The sequence below is a fragment of the Diospyros lotus genome, unplaced genomic scaffold (genome assembly GCF_014633365.1).
Source record: "Diospyros lotus cultivar Yz01 unplaced genomic scaffold, ASM1463336v1 superscaf1, whole genome shotgun sequence".
NCBI classification, from domain to species: Eukaryota; Viridiplantae; Streptophyta; class Magnoliopsida; order Ericales; family Ebenaceae; genus Diospyros; species Diospyros lotus.
In genome coordinates, this window is record NW_026267104.1 from 4,458,943 (window position 1) to 4,479,416 (window position 20,474).

Below are 20,474 nucleotides of genomic sequence, written 5' to 3' on the forward strand. Positions count from 1 at the left end.
AAAATGCATTAGTCAATATATATTATGTGTATATATACTATATTAAATAAATAAATATCTATTATATATAATATGTATATTCGGTTCGATTTGGTTCGGTTATCCACACATTCGATTCGATTTTGGTTTAGGTTTTAGTTTAGATTTAGTGAAAACCATAACCAAACCATATCCATTGAAATAGTGTTTGATTTTTCTTTAAACCAAACCATTATCCAGTCAAACGATTTTTAATCGCGTTGACCGATTCGATTTTAGTTTGATCCCCATAGTTTCGATTGCAATTGCCATTCCTAATGGGTTGTTGATTATTACATTAATAGTTGTTGAGTAGGGGCAAATCTAGAAATTTAGGTTGGGGGTGAAAGTTTTTTGGGAAGGAGAGAGTAAGGGCGAGACCGATTGGGCAAGCGAGCGTGGGGGAGAAGGCGAGAGTCAAGAAACAGCAAGGGCCGAAGGGCAAGCGAGAGCAAAAGAGGAAGAGAGCGAGGGCGAGCGAGACCAAGAGGGGCTGAGTCCTAGCGAGACCAAGAGAGAGTCAACGAGGACGAGCGAGAGTAAGAGAGAGGTAAAGAATGAGGGCAAACGCAAGCAGACGAGCAAGAGAGAGGAGGTAGAGAGCGAGAGGTAACGAGGGTGAGCGAGAGCGAGATCGAGAGAGAAAGGAGAAGAGAAGGGTTTGTCGGCAAGTGGGTTGGGTTGTAGTGGATTTGGGTTATCTTTTACCTTATAAATTTAATTTTTGCTGTGGGCTTACGTTTAAAGAGAAACCGATTGTGCAATTGTTTTTAGGAGAAAGGGAAAATACAAGTAAAACGAAAAGCAAGCACGTGGCTTAATGCCAGGGCTATTTCTGATTCGAGCCCAAAGCAGCAGGGTACAACTACTTGATGCACGATTGGTTTCGTATCCAGTAGTAGCAGGGAAGAGGCAAAATTACATTGGAAACCCGAACGGAAATTCTCGTACGAAATGTGCATGTGTGAAGAATTGCAACTTTCTACCCCCTCAAACTTTCCGGGAAAGTTCGCTTGTACTATCTATTGCGAAAGAAGAAACCGCCACGCCACCGGAGGAGAGGAGAGAGAGAGAGAGAGAGAGAGAGAGAGAGAGCTGAGATAGTGGGTGTGTGTGTGAAACAGAGTGAATTCACTTTCATAGAGAGTGAGAAAATAGATTCATATTGATTGAATGTGCCTATGCGCACAGAAAGAAAGAGAATCGGAGAGAAATTTCAGTAATTGTGATGTCTCCCCCTCAATCTGGGATTGAGGAAACGGGAAATTATACGCAAACCCTAATCCCGGGCCTCCCGAACGATCTCGCGGGGCTAATTCTAGCGTTCGTTCCGTATTCTCACCATGGCCGTCTCAAATCCACCTGCAAATCCTGGAAAATCTTCTTCTCCCGCAAAACCCTAATCTCTTTACGGCAAAAGTACCTCCCTCCCTCTCGCCTTTCCCACCTCCTCTGCATCTTCCCTCAAGATCCGTCGATCGTCTCCCCTTACCTCTTCGATCCTCACAACCCTCGGGCTTGCTGGTTTCCTCTTCCTCCGATGCCCTGTAATCCCCATGTTTATGGCCTCTGCAACTTCACCTCCGTTTCAATCGGCCCCCATCTCTATGTCCTTGGAGGCTCCCTATTCGACACCCGATCCTTCCCTCTCGATCGCCCTTCTTCCACATCCTCCGCTTTCCGATTCAACTTCCTTACTTCTTCCTGGGACCGTCTATCACCCATGCTCTCTCCTCGCGGTAGCTTCGCCTGCGCCACGGTGCCTGATTCCGGCCGGATTCTTGTTGCCGGGGGTGGCTCCCGGCACACCATGTTTGGGGCCGCCGGGAGTAGGATGAGCTTGGTCGAAATGTATGACGCTCGCAAGGATGAGTGGGTGGCCTTGGATGGGTTGCCCCGATTTCGAGCTGGATGCGTCGGATTCTTTGTTGGAAAAGGGGAACATGGAGAATTTTGGGTGATGGGGGGATACGGCGAATCGAGGACGGTTTCCGGGGTCTTCCCGGTGGATGAGTATTACAGGGATGCTGTGGTGATGGACTTGAACAATGGTGGCAAGTGGAGGGAGCTTGGGGATATGTGGCAGGAAGGGGAAAGGAGGCGCCTTGGGAAAATTGTTGTTGTTGAGGATGATCATTTGGATACTCCTGGCATTTTCATGCTTGAGGGCACTGATATCTGCAGGTATCTTCCTACAAACTTTTGGGCTTTCTAGTGTGCTGTTATCTGGTTTCTCTGCAAGAATAATTGAAAAGTGATATCAGCCGCCAATTTCTCCATTTTAAAGATGTTATAATATCTTATTAAGCTATTTTAATTTTGTTGATCATTTCATTTAACCTGAAATGGTGAATCCAAGCAGTAATACATATATGAATGAGTTGTTTTTTGTGATGTTGCATTACATCGGTCAAGGGTAAGAAACCTACTTGTGTTCTTTTGATTTCAGTGTTGGGTGGTTAGACAAGTATGCCCTCTGATACGTGCTTCATCACACATTTATTTGTAAAGTTGCTTGCTTTTTTATTTTTTTAACTGGAGCCTTTAAAATTAATATGAATAAATCATTCCTAGTAACTGCAGAAGACGATCATTTGATTTAGTTTGGCAAATTTAGTTACCTTTGATAAGTTCTGACAAAGATATTACACTATCAACAACCTTTGATTGTCAATCTGTAAGACAGGGTTGCAATGGGTAGGGCATGGGTTGGGGAACACTAACAGCTGCAACCCGTTTATAGATCACCCCATCTACCCCTGACCCACTACCATTCAGATCCTGCTTATGACTCATTTAACCCACCGTTGGCAAAATGCACGCCATCCAGCTCAGAGTATTTTCTTACCAGAGTATCAGATTTTGCATTATTTCATCAATTTCCCATTTACCTTTTGTCAATTCCAATGAGATTAGCTCAAAACTAGTTTAGCATAAAATTTTAAAATATGAACCAGTGTTATTAAAGGCACACCTAGGCGCAAGGAGCATCAAGGTGCACCCTGGGCACTTGAAAGCTTTCCAGGCAGGCGTAGACCAAAAGGTGCGACAAGGCGCGCCTCAGCCCAAGGCGTGCCTTGGGCTTTTTAGCTATTTTTCAAGGTTTTTATTTCACTGTTTTTACTTTATTTATTTTTTTACTATTTAGGGTTTAAATTTATTGTTTCAACTACAAATTTGACAATAAGTAAAAAGGCTCCTACTTCAAATGTGTCATGAACCTAGGGTTTGTGATAGGTTAAAAGAGGAATTGGGGAAGAAAATTAGATTGAAGGAAGGGGAAAATCAGTAGATAGAGGGATTAGATATTAAGAGAAAGAGAGGGAGAAATAGAGAACAAAAAAGAGAGGAAGAAGAACGAGAGAGGAAGAATGGTAGAGAGAAAGAAATTAGAATTTCAATTCCATAATTTTCAGCATACTCTAACAAACCAATAGCAGTAGCCTTCTATAGGCATTACAAGCTCAATAGCAGCCCAGCACATGCACCCCATGTGCTTCTAAAATATCTCCTAACTATTATTATAATATTATTACTATATTGCCCTTGAATTACTACTTGGGTCATGACAATTCCCCCCTTCCTCGAGAGAGTTGTTGTCCCCAAGAACTTACAACAATTTAGTCATTGCGCCTCAACCAATACCAACTCTCTCTAGCTTGGTTGTTCTTTCTTTTATCATTCCCTTTCTAGGCCGCTTCTTCTTTGTTCTTGGATACTCATCAGCTGAAACAAAAATGATAATCAGTGCAATCACAGCTGCATCTTCCTCCAAGGAGTGGCATACCATTTCCCGTGGGTTGGTAATAGCTACCAAATTAAGATAGCTTGTACCCATAGATTGAGGATCCAATATGATGCCAAATCCAGTCAATACATCCTCATCTAGTGCCTTCATTGATTTTAGCTGTTTTCGGCCACCGGCAATAGCTATAACTTGCAGTCCTTCAGCCTTCAATTGATGTTGCTCCTCAACCTCAAAATTTACAGCAACATTGTGTCACATTTTAGGATCAGTGCTACACACCTTCACAACATTAGAAGATATTTCAGCTACAAATAGGCCATCTTCATAGCAGTTCTCATCATCAATCTGATTTGTAGACTGATAACCCGACTTTGATGCCTCAATGCTGTAATTCCTATCATTGTATTGAGGTTCCCCAACAATTAAACCATCTGCCCCTGTCAGTAATTCTGCCACATCTTCGTCTTGTTCATCGGACTTTTTCTGAAGCTCACTCTCAACATTTTTCTCCTCCCAATCAGCAACATCTTTTCCCTTTTGTTGGCTGCCATTCCCCTCTATTTGGACTTCTTTTTCAGCAATATTAGATGATCCCTCTGCATTGTCTTTCCTATCAATCTGTTCATTACAAGTTCCCTTCGAAGGGTGTAATCCATCACCAATATCATCTCTGATGCTGCCAACATCCTTCTTGATATTGCTGCCTAATTCAAAATACCCAAGCACATACTCGGAAGTCAATGATGAATCAGTTTCCCACCTTCTTGCCTTCTCCTTCGGCTTCTCCATTTTAAGAAACTCCTCCTTATTAAAACTTCCACGATAGTCATCAAAGTATTCGGCGGGAAAACTATAATGATACTCTTTAGATAGTATCATTGCAAATTCTTGCAACTTCTCGCGAAACATTCGACCAAATTCCTTGCACTCCTCATCAAACCCACTGCTGGTTCCTTTGTCCAATTGGTTGATCCCCTTCTTATGTTCCTTGTTGCTGCCAATTGAAAATGCAGCCTTCTTTGGCTGCCATTGAGGATCCATTCCCACTGAAAATGAAGCATTCTGCTTCATGTATGCACTGCCTCCCCTAGCTTCATGAGTAGGACACCCCACTGAAAATGCAGCCTTCTTTGGCTGCCATTGATGCTCCATTCCAACTGAAAAGGAAGAATTCTTCTGCTGCAATTGAGACTCCAATGGTCTCAGATATGCACTGCCACCCATGGCTGAATTTTCACCAACAACATACTTCGACGGCCAAGGAATGGGAATTATATACCTGCTTCTGTTTTGCATGTTGTAGCAGTTCCTAGACTCGTCTCAATTGCAACTCAAGAGTCGGGCACCCACTCCTCTTTGCCTTTCCACTTTGACCCAAGTTAGCCTAAATTTACAGCCAAGATCTACCTCTTGTTTCCTTTGCTGACAACCTGCTCTGATCTGCCACTGGATCACCTTCGGATTCCAAAATCACTAGCTTAGGTTGGAAGGCAACCACAACCGTAGCACACACAGTGTCGATCAAGGCAGCAACGCCCCACAGAACTCTGGTCGGAATTCTCGATCAAAACCACAACACCACAGCCGCGCCTACAGGAAGCTTATCGGTATGGTCGGACTGGTCTTCCGGTCTGGGTCATCCGCTTCACCCTCGACAACTCATGCTAGCCTTGGACAGTCACAACCCTCTGGCTGTCCACGGCACCACCTTCGACAGACTCCTTACTCACTACAATCCTAACCGACTAGCCGAGAATCACCGGTTCCGACGTCGCTCCTTAAGTTTGCTTGGATGGTCGAGATCAGCTCTGCTTGCGATCGCTGTGGATTCACGATCGCCTCCCCGCCGACTCCTCTTCCTCACCCAATCACCGACCACGGTTGGAGGACCACCACCTCTTTGAGTTCGCCTTGATCGACAAGTCCTGGGAATCGAGTTACGATTGTGGTAGGCTCCGATCGCTCTAATCTGCTTCTCTTCGATGCCTTAAATTGTTGTTCAACCAACTTTCTAGCCTAACTTCCTGCCTCGCTCTAATTAGAATTGAGAGAACTGCGTCTTCCTCCTCTGGTTCTACCTACTCACTGGTCGCGTTTGATAATGGTCGCGACACCTTCCTCGTTTGTGTCCCCCCTGCCTCGTCTTCTCGTATGCGAATTCTAATTATCGCCTAAACCTCCTTTCGCTAGCACTCATTGCAACCGATCGCTATGGACCAGCAACCTAACTCACCCCCGACACTGCTATTTGAATTCACTGGACCAGATGCGCGACTTTTGAAACCAGCTCGCAACTCCAAATCCAACTTTCGTTAATCGCTGGTCTGCTACACTTTCGAAATTCGCCGACCTACGATTAGCTTCCAGAAACGACCAGCTGCTCTGCTCAATCAATTCCACTGAGAATTGACTACCAAAATTGCACGAATCACAGCCGAAGAACGACCGCTCTGATACCAATTGTCACGAACCTAGGGTTTGTGATAGGTTAAAAGAGGAATTGGGGAAGAAAATCAGATTGAAGGAAGGGGGAAGGGGGAAATCAGTAGATAGAGGGATCAGATATTAAGAGAAAGAGAGGGAGAAATAGAGAACAGAAAAGAGAGGAAGAAGAACGAGAGAGGAAGAATGGTAGAGAGAAAGAAATTAGAATTTCAATTCCATAATTTTCAGCGTACCCTAACAAACCAATAGCAGTAGCCTTATATAGGCATTACAAGCTTAATAGCAGCCCAGCACATGCACCCCATGTGCTTCTAAAATATCTCCTAACTATTATTATAATACTATTACTATATTGCCCTTGAATTACTACTTGGGTCATGACAAAATGCTCCAATTGAATTTGAACTAGATGAAGATGGATAGGGAGAATCGAACAAATTCAAGGCATGCAATAACAAAATGCAACATTAAGTCACCAAAACAGCAACCCCCATACTTGCAACCATCTTTCTTAGGCTTCTATATATCACCTATGTTCTCTAGATGCAAGAGGTGGACAAAAAGGGAAAAAGAAAATTATATTTTCATGGGCCCAAGTTAAATAGTGGCTTTTCCTTAGTTTCCCATCTTCCTTGATTGTGTTTCATTTACTTCAACAATGTTTTGTTAAAGCTGTTCAAGTCTTAATTTTCTTAAAGATTATATTATTCTAGTAATAAAAAGTCAAACTGAACTCAATATCCAATGATCAACATTCTATTGGCGTGATCAATATTTATAGACACCGTGGAGGCTGAGTTTTCATTATACAAAGAAAGATGCAAATTTAAGTCTAGTATATTGCCTATCAAAAAATTTATGGAACTATCATCACACTTCTAAACCATAGAAATCATCTAACAAGAGGAGTAGATGATGTGGAAGAAGATATTAAAGATGATGTTTCTAATGATGAAAATATAGAAATGTTTGATTTTGATGATGATGATGATGATTTTTAGATTATTTAAAATGCATAATTAGTTAATCTTGATTAAGATTTTAGACTTATAAATTTCTTTAAAATTTAATTTAAGTTGACTTAAAAACTTTTAGATTACATCTTTTGGCATTTTTTATTGTTCTTTTCATTAGTATATGTTGAATTTTTTAATTTCCTTGATAACATACTTATAAATATGTTATTAGGAGTTATGATTTATTTTATACCTTATTTTTCAAGTAGGTGTCACAATCCTAGGATTTGATTAAGGTTAGAAAGGGAAGTGAGAAGAGTTCACAGGAGAGAGCAGAATTATGAGGGAGAGATTGAATAGAATTAGGGAGAGAAGAGATGGGACAGTGGAGAACGATTGAGAGAGAGAGAGGGGGGGGGGGTGGAAAGGGAAAGAGAGAAATTGGAATTTCAATTATCAATTCAAGCCTATCCTCTCTGTTTACAACGGCCTTTTTATAGGCATAGTAGCTAGTTGCTTAACTAATTTCTAGCAACATCCTAACAACACTTATGTGCTTCTAACAACTTGTAAAAATATCCTAACAAACCATTGCAACCCTATTACAATGATGCCCCTATATTATTCTTTGGGTCATGATAATTCTCCTCTCCTTGAGAGAGTTCTTGTCCCCAAGAACTTGCAGCAACTATTCATTGCTTTTCATCCAATACCTGCTTTCTCAATCCGTTTCATTCTTCTTTCTTGCTTGCGTCTTTTAGGCCTCTTCTTCTTCGTTTTTTGGTTTGCAAGATCCATCCTAGGCATACTTTGGCTTAGAACTTCAATTGAAGAAATCTGATCGAGTTCAAGTTCGATGCCCCCACCTTCTGCAATAGTTGGCCGACCAAAATCGGTCTCATTGTCCAATACAAGGATGGATAACGGATCTACAACCATAGCTGCCTTTACTGTATTCCCATTCAACCCATGGCCAAGCTTTGTTGCAAAAATATCAACAACATCTTGGAAATGTAGTGATGAAGAGTTGTAGACTTGCCTTGGGTGTTCAAACCAATGCTGTCTGTGAGCATTAGGATTAGGGGCTGTTGTGATTTCAATCCCAACCAATAGCTCCTCAGTGGCTGCCATAAGGCCTTCATCCTAGCCTTCTTTCCCTGCCTGATTTGCAACCCAATTATCTGATGAAACAATATCCTTGCCCGGAGTATCAGATGTATGGAAGTCATCTATGTAGTAGTTCTTACCTCCAATTTGTTGTATAGACTGATTAGCACCCGATTTATCAGCTTCCAACTCTTGTAAAGTGTGATCTATACAGGTCTCCCCATCCAATCTACTTTCATGTTCTAAATCCTGAGTTATCATTGATAAATTGGCTTTGATTCCAGCAACAACTTAATATTGACTAATTTTTCAGTTGGTTCCTCTTGATTCCATGCAAGTAATCCAACAACTTCTTTTTCCCTGTATTTGTCGAGATATTTCTCTACATGCACTTCTCCTTCAAAAAGATCTGTGGGCTCCTTCTGATCTGCTGCCCTATCAACCTGATCAACATAATTTTCCTCGAGATTATGCTTTTCACCACCAAAATTACTCCCAATATTGTAGCCATCTTTCTGGTCATTGTTGCCTCCATCAGAGTGCTTCTTTTTCTGGCCAAAGTCTAGAGTAGGCAATGAATCAGTCACCTGTAATCTTGTCTCCTCATTCGGCTGCCCCACTCCAAGGAATTCCTCCTTGTTAAAACTTCCGTGATAATCATCAAAGTATTTCACCGGAAAGTTGTAATGATACTTCTTAATAAGTATCATCGCAAACTCTTGCAGCTTCTTATGTATCATAAGGCCAAATTCCTTTCTCGTATCATGTACCCCATTGCTTGCTCTCTTGTCCCATTGGTTGATCTCATTCTCAAATTTCTTTTCCCCTGTTTGTTGCTTCTGGCCAACTGAAAATGCAACACTCTTTTGCTATAGTTGAGACTCCACTTGTTTCATGTGTGCATCGCTTCCCATGGTCGATTCCTCATGAACAAGACACTGTGGAGACCAAGGAGTAGGAGTTCTACACATACTGGATCCCACACTTCCCTGAACTACTCGACCCTACATTAGAATCCCTCAATGTAATTCAATAGCCTAAAAGCACCTGCTCCTCTTCATCTTACCAATTCGAACAAGTTAACCAGATTTTCAAAGCCGAAATTTAGTGTTGCTCTCTGCAGTGGTCTATTGTATCGCTTCTAACTTAGCAATTGGCTGCTTGAATCTGATTGCTTTGCTGATTGACCAACCATGAAATTTACCAGATATGTTTTTCTTTTCCACAAATTTGAATCGAGAGCTGTCGAGAAGTAACAGCCTATGAACAACCAGAAATTAATCACCAAGGAGCATTGGAACCCCTTTCTGATCAAGGTGGGCAGCTCGCTTCACCCGTACGGTTAGAATTGCTTCTCGACCCAAAAATCGCAACACCACCGTGCCCATAGTTCTGAAAGGCGCGAGGCGCAAAAGGTCCTGGAGCGTGAGGCGCGAGGCGCACGAGGCGAGGCGCGCCTTTGCGAAGCGAGGCGTACCTTTTAGGAAAAAAACTAAAAATCTTGTAAAATCATAAACAACTATCAAATTATCAATAATAACACATTCATATCATTAATGATTCATTATCTTCAAATTCTATAAACTAACAACATCAAAGTTAATTCATTCATCATGCAAATTCTAAACTAGAAACATCATCAAAGTTCAAACTTAAAGTCTCAAACTTTACCAAGTACCAATTATAATGCAAAGTTCTAAACAAACACATAAACACTACAAATCCACAATCAATATAAAGAAGTTTTTAATCAATCATCATCAAGGAGATCATCAACATCAAGATCAATATCTTCATCATCCCCTTCAATCACCCCTTCATCTTCTTCTTCATCTCTCAATTCTTCTCCCTCTTCCAAGTCTTCATCATCTTCGGTCCCTGCCTCACTTTCCTCCTCCTCTTCAATCTCTTGAGTTACTCGCCGCTTTGAAGTCAAAGCCGAAGTTGATCCCAATTGTGATCGAGTTTGTTTAGTTCTAAATTGGTAACTAGGCTCTCCAACTCCTGCAGCCGCAGCAACATTACTCCATGTCAACCCATCCCCAACGTCATCTGGAAAAACAGTTTCATCATCTTTATCATTCTCCTCATCAAGTTTTCCAGTCAACCATTCATTGCTTTCATCAATGTTGGTCAATATGATAGGGTCAATGGTATCACGCATTTGATACCGACGCCTCAATGCTCTATTGTATTTCACAAACACCAAGTCGTTTAAACGAAGTTGATCAAGCCTGTTTCTTCGTTTAGTATGAAGCTGCAACAATTTATGCAAAAACATACTAAGAATAAGCTACATGAAACAAACCAACTACTAATAAAAATTGTAAGTGTTATATGTACAATGCACTTACATTTTCAAACACACTCCAATTACGTTCACACCCAGATGAACTACAAGTCAAGCTAAGAATTTTAACTGCAAATTTTTGCAACGTGGGTGCTGACATTCCATACGAAGCCCACCATTCAGCTGTCCAATAAAATTCATGGGTTAGTTATAATCTATTATCTAGAATGATTATATATATAATGTAATATATAATATATGTGTACCTGGTGATTTCTTAGCTCTCTTTCTAATAGCCATATAGTTTCCAAAGAACCCATCTGCATTGCTATACATCGAAAGCTCAGCATCAATTTGGTCTTGAACCTTTATATCTGGATTTAACTTTCTAATGCATTCATATAAGCCAGTCATGATCTCTGGATCTATACGTTCATCCTTGTAGAAATATTCTGGGTTCAAGTACCAACCAGCTGCGTGCAAGGGGCGATGAAGCTGAACATCCCATCGATTATCAATGATCTGAAAAATGGGTGCATACTTCTTTTCATCCCCATTAAAAGAGTTAGCAATCGCTTCTTTGGCCCTATCCATGGCCTCATATATGTATCCCATAGCAGGCTTCTTCTCACCATCCACTAAGCGCAATACACGCATCAATGGACCAGCTACCTTTAAAGCAAATACAACATTGTTCCAAAAAGAAGGCATCAAAATCACTTCTACAACCTTTTTAGCCCCCGCTTCTTTTACCCACTTGCTTGTCATCCACTCCTCGGAGGTAAATATCCTTCTAAGGTTGCTTTTCAGACTATGCATCCTGCCCAAAGTGATAAAGGCAGTTGCAAACCGTGTTTTTGCAGGCCTCAACAACTCTTTCTTGTCAGTAAACCTTCTAAGCATGTTTACTAGACCCGAACGAGTATAGATATAGCTATTCACCATAACAGCTCTCTCAAATGTCTTCTTCATATTAGGCAACTTGAAAATATCTTCCAACATTAAATCCAAGCAGTGCGCTGCACATGGTGTCCAAAACAACGTTGGATATTTTGCCTCCAAAAATCTTTCTGTTATTATTTAGAATGAAATTAACAAGATATTAGTAAATAATAAATATCTAATGAATATTCCAATTGTTCTATTTATAAACATAATACAAATTACAAAAATGAATTTCATACCTGCTAAAATATTGTTTGAAGCACTATCGGTGACCACTTGCACCACATTTCTTACTCCAATCTTTTCCACACATTTGCTTAATAATTGAAACATCTTTTCCCCAGTCTTTGAATAGCTAGAACCATCAACAGATTCCAAGAACATACTTCCTTTAGGAGAATTGACTAAAAAGTTAATCAATGTCCTTTCCCTCTTGTCTTTCCAGCCATCTGAAAAAATAGAACATCCATATTTGGCCCACGCCTCTTCATGATATTTCATCATTTCACGAGTGGCTTCCACCTCTTGTTTGAGAAGGGGAACCTTGACTTCATGGTAACTAGGCGGCTTCACACCCGGACCATACTGACCAATTGCTTTTATAAATACTTTAAAACTGTCATATGTCACTGCATTGAATGGAATGCCTGCATCATGCATCCATCGTGCAAAGCTTCTACAAACTCGAGCTCTTAACTTTTTTTTTTGCAAAATCATGCTCACCCAACCTTGTTTGCTTTCCTTTGCCCTTGCTTTTCAACACATTAACTTCTGGGTCTTTAAGAAAAACATCAAGTGGACCTTTTTGTGTTGGCCCTTTAACACTACCAACACTACCAGTACCGCTTCCACTTCCGGTAGATATATTGGGTCTTTTTTTACTTTGAGGCAGCGGCTCATCATCATCATACCCTTCACCAAATTGAAGATCATCATCTAACGATGCTATATTTCGCTCATCCCTGTTATTTTTCTTCTTTTGCATGTACTCTCCAATCTCTTCTTTTACTGATGGAGGACATTTTGGACAAGATTTAGTATTCCTAAAACCGCCCACAAGATGTTGTTTTGCCCGAAATATACCACCTTTTGTTACTTTACGACAAAATTTACATGTGGTGGTATTTCTATCATTAGGATCAGCTTCAAAATAATTCCATGCCGGGTCCGTTTTGGAAGTGGTTGACGACATTTATTGGGCTGTTGCAACACAGTTCCAATTTCCACAAAATTCTCCTAATGATAGAAATAAACTATAAAGACTTGAAGCAAATTTCAGCAACCACCTGCCAGCAAAATAAATTAGGCAAAAATGCAAGAAATAAACAAATAAAATACAAGTAAAGAACTTACAATATGAAATTATGAATATAGGAGAAGACGTGGGCAGCCTTAGGCCCTTAGCAGCTTCAACTTGAAGAGCTCAAGAGCAGATGAGAAGAGAGGTGAGGAAGAGAGGAGAAGACCGTGGGCAGACTCGGCAGAGGAGAATAGAAGAAGAGGGCGCGGCTGGAGACTGGAGAGGAGGAAGGCGCTGCTGGAGAGTGGAGAGGAAAGGAAGAGGAAGATCAAGGGGTCGCGGCTGGAGAGGAGAGGAAGTTGGAGAGGAGAGGAAGAGAGGAGGCAGGCGCGGCTGGGGCTAGAGAGGAAGAGGAAGATCGAGCAAGCAGCGAGTTGGAGAGGAGAGGAAGAGAGGAGGCAGGCGCGGCTGGGGCTAGAGAGGTAGAGGAAGATCGGGCGAGTTGGAGAGGAAGAGAGGAGGGGGTTGCAGCTGGAGAGGAGAGGAAGAAGAAGATCGGGCGAGGGCGAGCTAGAGAGAAGAGGAAGAGAGGAGGCAGGCGCGGCTGGGGCTAGAGAGGAAGAGGAAGATCGGGCGAGCTGGAGAGAAAGAGAGGAAGGGGTCGCAGCTGGAGAGGAGAGGAAGAAGAAGATCGGGCGAGGGCGAGCTGGAGAGAAGAGGAAGAGAGGAGGCAGGCGCGGCTGGGGCTAGAGAGGAAGAGGAAGATCGGGCGAGCGAGCAGCGAGCTGGAGAGGAGAGGCAAGCGCGGCTGGATGCAGTCGGGAGGAGAGGCAAGCGCGATTGGGCTGCAAGATTTAGTATAAGACCTCAGTTTCATGAGGCGCGCCTAGGCGTGCCTCACGCCCCAGCGCCTAGGCGCGCAAGGTGAGGGCCTCGCCAAAATCGCCTCGCCTCGGCCCAGGCGAGGCGCCAAACTGGCGCCTTAAGGCGCCTCGCGCCTAGGTGCGCCTTTGATAACTATGACCGTGCCTTTCGATCCAACAACCACACCCACAAAATTCTGAACGGAATTCTCGATCAAAACTACAACACCACAGTCGCACTTGTAGGAAGCTTATCAGTATGGGTTGGAATGGTCTTCTAGTCTGGTCGCAATTCTCTGGGCTGTTCGCTTCACCTCTGGTCACCCACTCCAATCTTGACTTTCTGGGCCGAGGACCACTAGCAGATAACTCCTTGAATTTGCTTGGGTTGCCGAGAATCGTGGCCGTATCTCACCTCCTCTATCACGGTCGGATTTGAAAATTCACTAACCCGATTGTCCTTCAAAGTCGCCTCCAGAAGTCGACAACACGCTTGAGTTTCACAACCAAGCGTCACTGTTGGCTTTGCCTCCAAAAATCGACAACACTTCCAATTCGGAATCGCTTGGCCTTGAGTTTGCTTTGGCGTTTGGAAGAGCCAGTCGCAACGGATTCTACGGCTGGAAATCTTCTAGTTCGATTTGACTATAATTTTCGATCAACCTGAGGAATCAACTCCTTACTGCAATCTTAACAACTGGCCGAGGACCACCGGTAGATGGTAGCTCCTTGAACCAGCTGTCATAACCCAAGAGGAATTAGAGGGGCAATGCCGCCATTAGTTACAATTGTTGGTTAGGAGATGCTATTCATTCTGTTAAAGTGCACATGGGTGCTGTTCTACAATATTCTATTACTTGAACAGCCTATAAATAGGCCATAGCATGTAGAGAAATGTATGTTGGTATGACTTAGTGAATTCATATTTCCTCCTTACTTTCTCTCTCTAGTTCTCCCTTGTTTTCCCTCCCTTTCTCTTAATTTCTGCTACGTATCTCCCTCCAATTTTTTATCCGTTTCTCTCCCAAATTCTTCCGAATTCCTCCCTAGACCCTAGCTAAACCCTAGGGTCGTGACACTAGCCAGGGTCACTAAAGATCGCGGCCTAGATCATCGAAAATCAATCACAGAGAAGTCGTCGATAGCTGTCGGACATTAACAGCCTAGGAATGATGCTCTGATACCAATTTGTCATAACCCTATGATTTGATTAAGGTTAGAAAGGGAAGTGAGAAGAGTTCATGGGAGAGAGCAGAATTCTGAGGGAGAGATTGAATAGAATTAAGGTGAGTGAGAAGGGATGGGACAGTGGAGAACGATTGAGAGAGAGAGAGGGGGGAAGAGAAAGAGAGAGAAATTGGAATTTCAATTATCAATTCAAGCCTATCCTTTCTGTTTACAACGGTCTTTTTATAGGTATAGTAGCTAGTTGCTTAATTGATTTCTAACAACATCCTAACAACACTCATGTGCTTCTAACAATTTGTAAAATAATCCTAACAAATCATCGTAACCCTATTACAATGATGCCCTTCTATTATTCCTTGGGTCATGATAGTAGGATATATATTTTTCTTTCTTTTTAGTAAGCATGCGCCTAGTTCTATCAGGTGCGCGCCTTGCCTTGTGCCTCAGGCTCCAACACCCTTTTGCGTCTTAGTGCGCCTTAAGCCTTTAATAACACTAATATAAACCAATATATCAGCTAATATATTTATATCATCCATAATTATCAAAAATTCAAATTGTGTAACTCCAAAAATTACCTTAGTTTTCATTAATCATCACATTTGCCTCTAATTATTTATTCATATTATTGAGTTGATCTAAACTACTACTTTCTATTTATCCGTCCAATCAATACTAATCAAAGCAATACAAATATATATATATATATATATAAATATTGATACAAATTGGAAAAATCACTTATTAAGAGTCTGTCATAGAAAATGATCTCCAGCTTTCAATCACTAATTTTCTATAAAACCTCTAGTTTTCATTTTCCATAGAAAATGCATTCAAATGTTTGAAATACAGAAAAGTAAATTCCAATTTAGATAATTGGAACATATGTTCAGGAGGGAGGTCGGGAGGTTTTAATTTCTTTTATGTAACTTGTGTTAAAGAAAGAGATGGAGATGATTTGGGGAAATGCATTTTCCAGATCTCCACATTATTAAGGACAACTTAGAAAACTCATTTTAGGTGTTTTTCAAGTTCAGTTCAATTTTGGTTCCAAATCTCCATTTTCTATTTGAATTTTTTTTTTATATTTGAATAAGTTTTGTAATTTTCCATTTTTCTGGAAAATTGGGGCTGTTTTCCACAACTTTACAGCCCCTAAGTCTCTGCATACAAAAAAAAAAAAAAAAAAAACCTGTATAGGTACTCCCCCCCCCCCCCTCCCCCAACACACACACACACACACAAAACCACCAAAAGAAATAATAATAATCATAGGAAGAAGAAGAGGAAGAATTGAACCCCTTTTGGATCTCCATGGTTTCCATTAAAAAACTCCATTAAGAGAAACAGAAAGTTCCACTTTATCAGTCTAATATTGGAAAATATCTTTGAATATTCAGATTCTCACACTCGAAACCATATATATCTGAGAGTTAACAGATCAAAATAAAATACCTTAAAACATGCAGCAGATTTACCCATTTTCATCTGTTAACAGGACTTGGCTCTCCATTTAGAAACATCACAGATATTAAGAGACTTTGTTGCCCCAGTATAATAACTCAAAAGATGCAGCCCTGCAAATGACTTCAGGTTGTCATCATCATGAACTGCAACCTATCCTAATCAAGTTATGGTTAGTGTGTCATGTACCTAGGGTTTGAATTGGCAGCCAGAAAGATCCGATAGAGCTAAGTCCAAGAACATAGGGAATTTAGGGGGAGATTGGATAGAAATGGGGAAGAATTTAGAGATAAATGAGGGAGAGTAGCAGAGAGAAACGAGAGGGAGACTGGAGAGAAATCTAGAGAGAGGAATGAGACTTTCATTCAATCAATTCAAGCATAATTCGATCTTATTACAGTAGCCCTTTATATAGGCATATCTGATTGCATTACAGCCCTCATGCTTCTAACTAATTGCTAAAATATCTCCTAACAATTATCATAGGCCTATTACTATATTACCCCTTTAATGCTCATTGGGTCATGACAATTCCCCCCTTCTTGATAGAGTTCTTGTCCGCAAGAACTTGTGTCACAGCCCTAGGGTTTGGCTAGGGTTGTGATAGGAATTTGGAAGGATTTAGGGAAGAGAAAGCAGAAAGGGAAGGAGATTTAGAACTGAAACAAAGAGAAATGGGGAGGAAAGAGAAGAAGAACCGAGAGAGAGAATTAAGAGAGAGAATAGAGTTTGAAATTTCAATTCATCAATTCAAGCATATCCAATAAACTCCTAACAGCAGCCTTATATAGGCATCATTGACTTCTAACAGCCTAACCACTTGCTAACAATATATCCTAACAGTTATTATAAACCTATTACAAGATTACCCCCATTTTATTATATTTCTATTACAACATTGACCCTCCTATACTCCTAGGTACATGACAATTCCCTCCGCCTTAAAATGTTTCTTGTCCCAAAGAAACTTATTATCGTTGAGTTGCTCTTTCTTCATCCAATTCCAACCTTTTCTATTTGCTTCATTCGTCTTTCCTTCTTTCTCCTCTTAGGCCTCTTCTTCTTTGTTCTTAAGTTTGCAAGATCCATCCCAAACATAATTTGGCTTAGAGCTGCAATAGAAGCAACCTGATGGCCTCAATGATTTCAAGTTCAAATCTGTGAGTGCTTGATGAAATAGGAGACCCAAGCTGCAGAAGGTGCTTGTCCCTAAGCAAGTTCCTCACCTAGAAGAAATTTGAAAGGGGCAGAGGAAAGGTGGATTCAATCTTGAATGGATCATTAGCCGAGTTAATTTCTACTCGAAGATGTGAATGTTGCTCAATAATCGGCTTCCTTTCAACATGACCACTCAAAATTGTCACTTCCGGCTGCTCCAATACCAAGAAATCCAGACCCTTAATGTCCTCATATGGAGGTTTTCCAACAAACAAACCATCTGCCCCTGTCGGTAATTTAGCGACATCTTCTTTCTGTTTCTCAGAATATTCCCGAAGCTCACTCTCAACATTTTTATTCTCCACTTCAGCAACACCTTCTTCTTTTTGCTCACCAGAATATTTTAGAAGCTTGCTCGCCACAGCTTCCTTCTCCAATAATCTTCTGTTACAAAAATTCAATCCAGGCTTGTTATTATCCGAAACCATAGGCAATGGAAAAGTATCATTAGAAGCTCCACCATCAATTCCATTTCTGATAAAATTCTGATTTGGAACACCATCCGATCCTTCCATCCCTGCTCTAATCACCAGAGGTAACGGATTAGCTTTAGCTTCCTCGATCAGTTCCTCAAATGCTGCCTTATTAATCTGTTCATCACAGATTCTCTTTGGATAATGCCATTCACCACCAATATCATCACTAATGTTGCATTCCTCCTTGATAATTCTACTGGAACTGGTACACTTCTTCCACTTCACATTGGAGCTAGGTAGTGAATCCGCTTCTCGACTTCTTGCTTTCTCCTTCGGCTGCTCCTTTTTAAGGTAGTCTTCTTTGTTAAAACTTCCATGATAATCCTCAAAGTATTTGGCGGGAAACCTGTAATGATCCTCCTTAGATAGTATCATTGCAAACTCTTGCAACTTTTCACGTATCATTTGGCCAAATTCTTTGCTCGATTCATGTACCACACTTCTTGTTCCTTTGTCCAATTGGCTGATCCCCATCTCCAACTTCTTTTCCCATGCATAAGGCTTCTGGCCAAACTTCCCTTGATCTCCAGCTGAACATGCAACATCCTTCTCTTGCAAGTTAGGCTCCCATGGTCTCATGCAAGCTTTGTTCATAATGGCAGAAATTTCACGACTACAGCAGCTGAAGTCTGTTGGTTCCGTCGCTACTGTGAGGCAGTCTTTGATCCCACCAATTTGGCCACATCACCTTTAATTATCAGCCGACACACACCTCCTCTTGCGTCGGAATCAATTCTGAGATTTACTCAGAAATTTCCTTGTTGCTTCTCCGTCTCCAATGCCTAACTCTCTGGAATTGTTGGAATTGCACCCGAAGAATAAACCGAAGGCTAAGGAATTACTCTCAGAGTCAGCTGAAACACGTTTTCGTTTGGCCTCGGAGATTCGCTCACTCCTTTTCACCTTCAAATTCAAACGAGAGGTTATCAAAAATTCGGTATCGCCAAAGCCGCTTGGCTTGTTTCGCCACCATGATCACTGGACTTTGCAACTTCTTGTGATACAATTGGCTCAGCTCAACCCCTTACAAATCGCGCGCTCTGTGATACCTTCCGATTTAGAATCACCTGGGCTGTTCGTTTCCTTTGATCAATTGTGATGCAACCAACGGAATTCTCTGGAATTGAGAATCGATGGTTGCAGTAATCTATGAATTGGCTCCCAAATCTGTCGAAATTGCTTCGCCCATCCACTTCGAACAAACTTACTGCAATTCGCGGCTGAGCGTCAACCTTCTGCTCGCTTCACCCAATCACTTCTCTGAAACGCCTCTGGACCAGCAACTCGCTGATGTTCAATAGTGGCGTAGGAACTTGCTTCTCATTGTCAACTTCCTAATTTGCGTCAATTTCCGAAGTATGCTTCACCTTCACACGTCTTCAAATCTAGGCTGAGATTAGCAATGTTTCTACCCACGAAACTACCGCTGCGCCACTCGAATTCGCCTCCAATTTCAACTCAGTATTGCTGCAGACCTCTCCTAGCCTGCATCGTCTTCACTTCCGAACCGAAGTGGCTTTGCTCAGTTTTGCTTTTCAATTCCGAGTTTGCTCTACTCGGCGACGCCTTCCAATCCAAGTTCAATTCTGACTTTAGTTGGTGCTTCTTCCCCGAGGAGCGTTGCCTCCAATATTCAAGTCGCAGTGGATTACGGAACCTTTTCCGCCTGCTGTTCCCGACTTGCAACAGCCGCGACCCTCCCAATCACCGTCCGACCATCGGCTCGTTTATAGACTTCACCTGAATTGCTTCATATAATCGCCAAGGAAAACGCCTGGTTCCAGCAGAAAAACTATCCGCTCACCTCCGATCACCAACTACGAATGCTCCTATGTTCGCGTCGCCTCCGTCGAAATTGCTGTTCACTCAACCGCCTGACCTAATCACCTTCAAATTTCGAACTGAAATTATAGCCAACGAATCGATCGAAATTCTCCTATTGAAATCGCCTGGGTTGCTCGCCTACTAATTCTGATTAGTTGAAATTGCTCCAAGAGTTCTTGGAAGCACCGACAGAACGGCCTAGCCAAGTCGGTTTCACACGCCTTCACAATCTGGACCGTAATCCAGATTCTCAGCCGAGAATTCCTCCGACGGAATCACTGAGGCTGATTTAACCTGCAAAATTTGAACACATACTTCTAGAATTCACAACTTGAATGGCCGGCTCTCTTCAAATCGAATCAAATCACAGCCAAGGATTGGTTGCTCTGATACCAATTGTCACAGCCCTAGGGTTGTGATAGGAATTTAGAAGGATTTAGGGAAGAGAAAGCAGAATGGGAAGGAGATTTAGAACTGAAACAAAGAGAAATGGGGAGGAAAGAGAAGAAGAATCGAGAGAGAGAATTAAGAGAGAGAATAGAGTTTGAAATTTCAATTCATCAATTCAAGCATATCCAATAGCCTCCTAACAACAGTCTTATATAGGCATCATTGACTTCTAACAGCCTAACCACTTGCTAACAATATATTCTAACAGTTATTATAAACCTATTACAAGATTACCCCCCTTT

The 20,474-nt window shown here is 41.6% G+C and overlaps 1 protein-coding gene across 1 annotated transcript in view; it reads left to right on the forward strand.

Moving 5' to 3' along the window:
• The first annotated feature begins 930 nt into the window (after positions 1-930).
• The window catches only part of LOC127792937 (F-box/kelch-repeat protein OR23), a 29,810-nt gene continuing 10,266 nt past the window's right edge, over positions 931-20,474 (forward strand). The window contains exon 1 of the mRNA XM_052323620.1: positions 931-2,202. Coding sequence (XP_052179580.1) covers positions 1,247-2,202 — 956 coding nt within the window. The 5' untranslated portion in view covers positions 931-1,246. The remainder of the gene's footprint in view (positions 2,203-20,474) is intronic.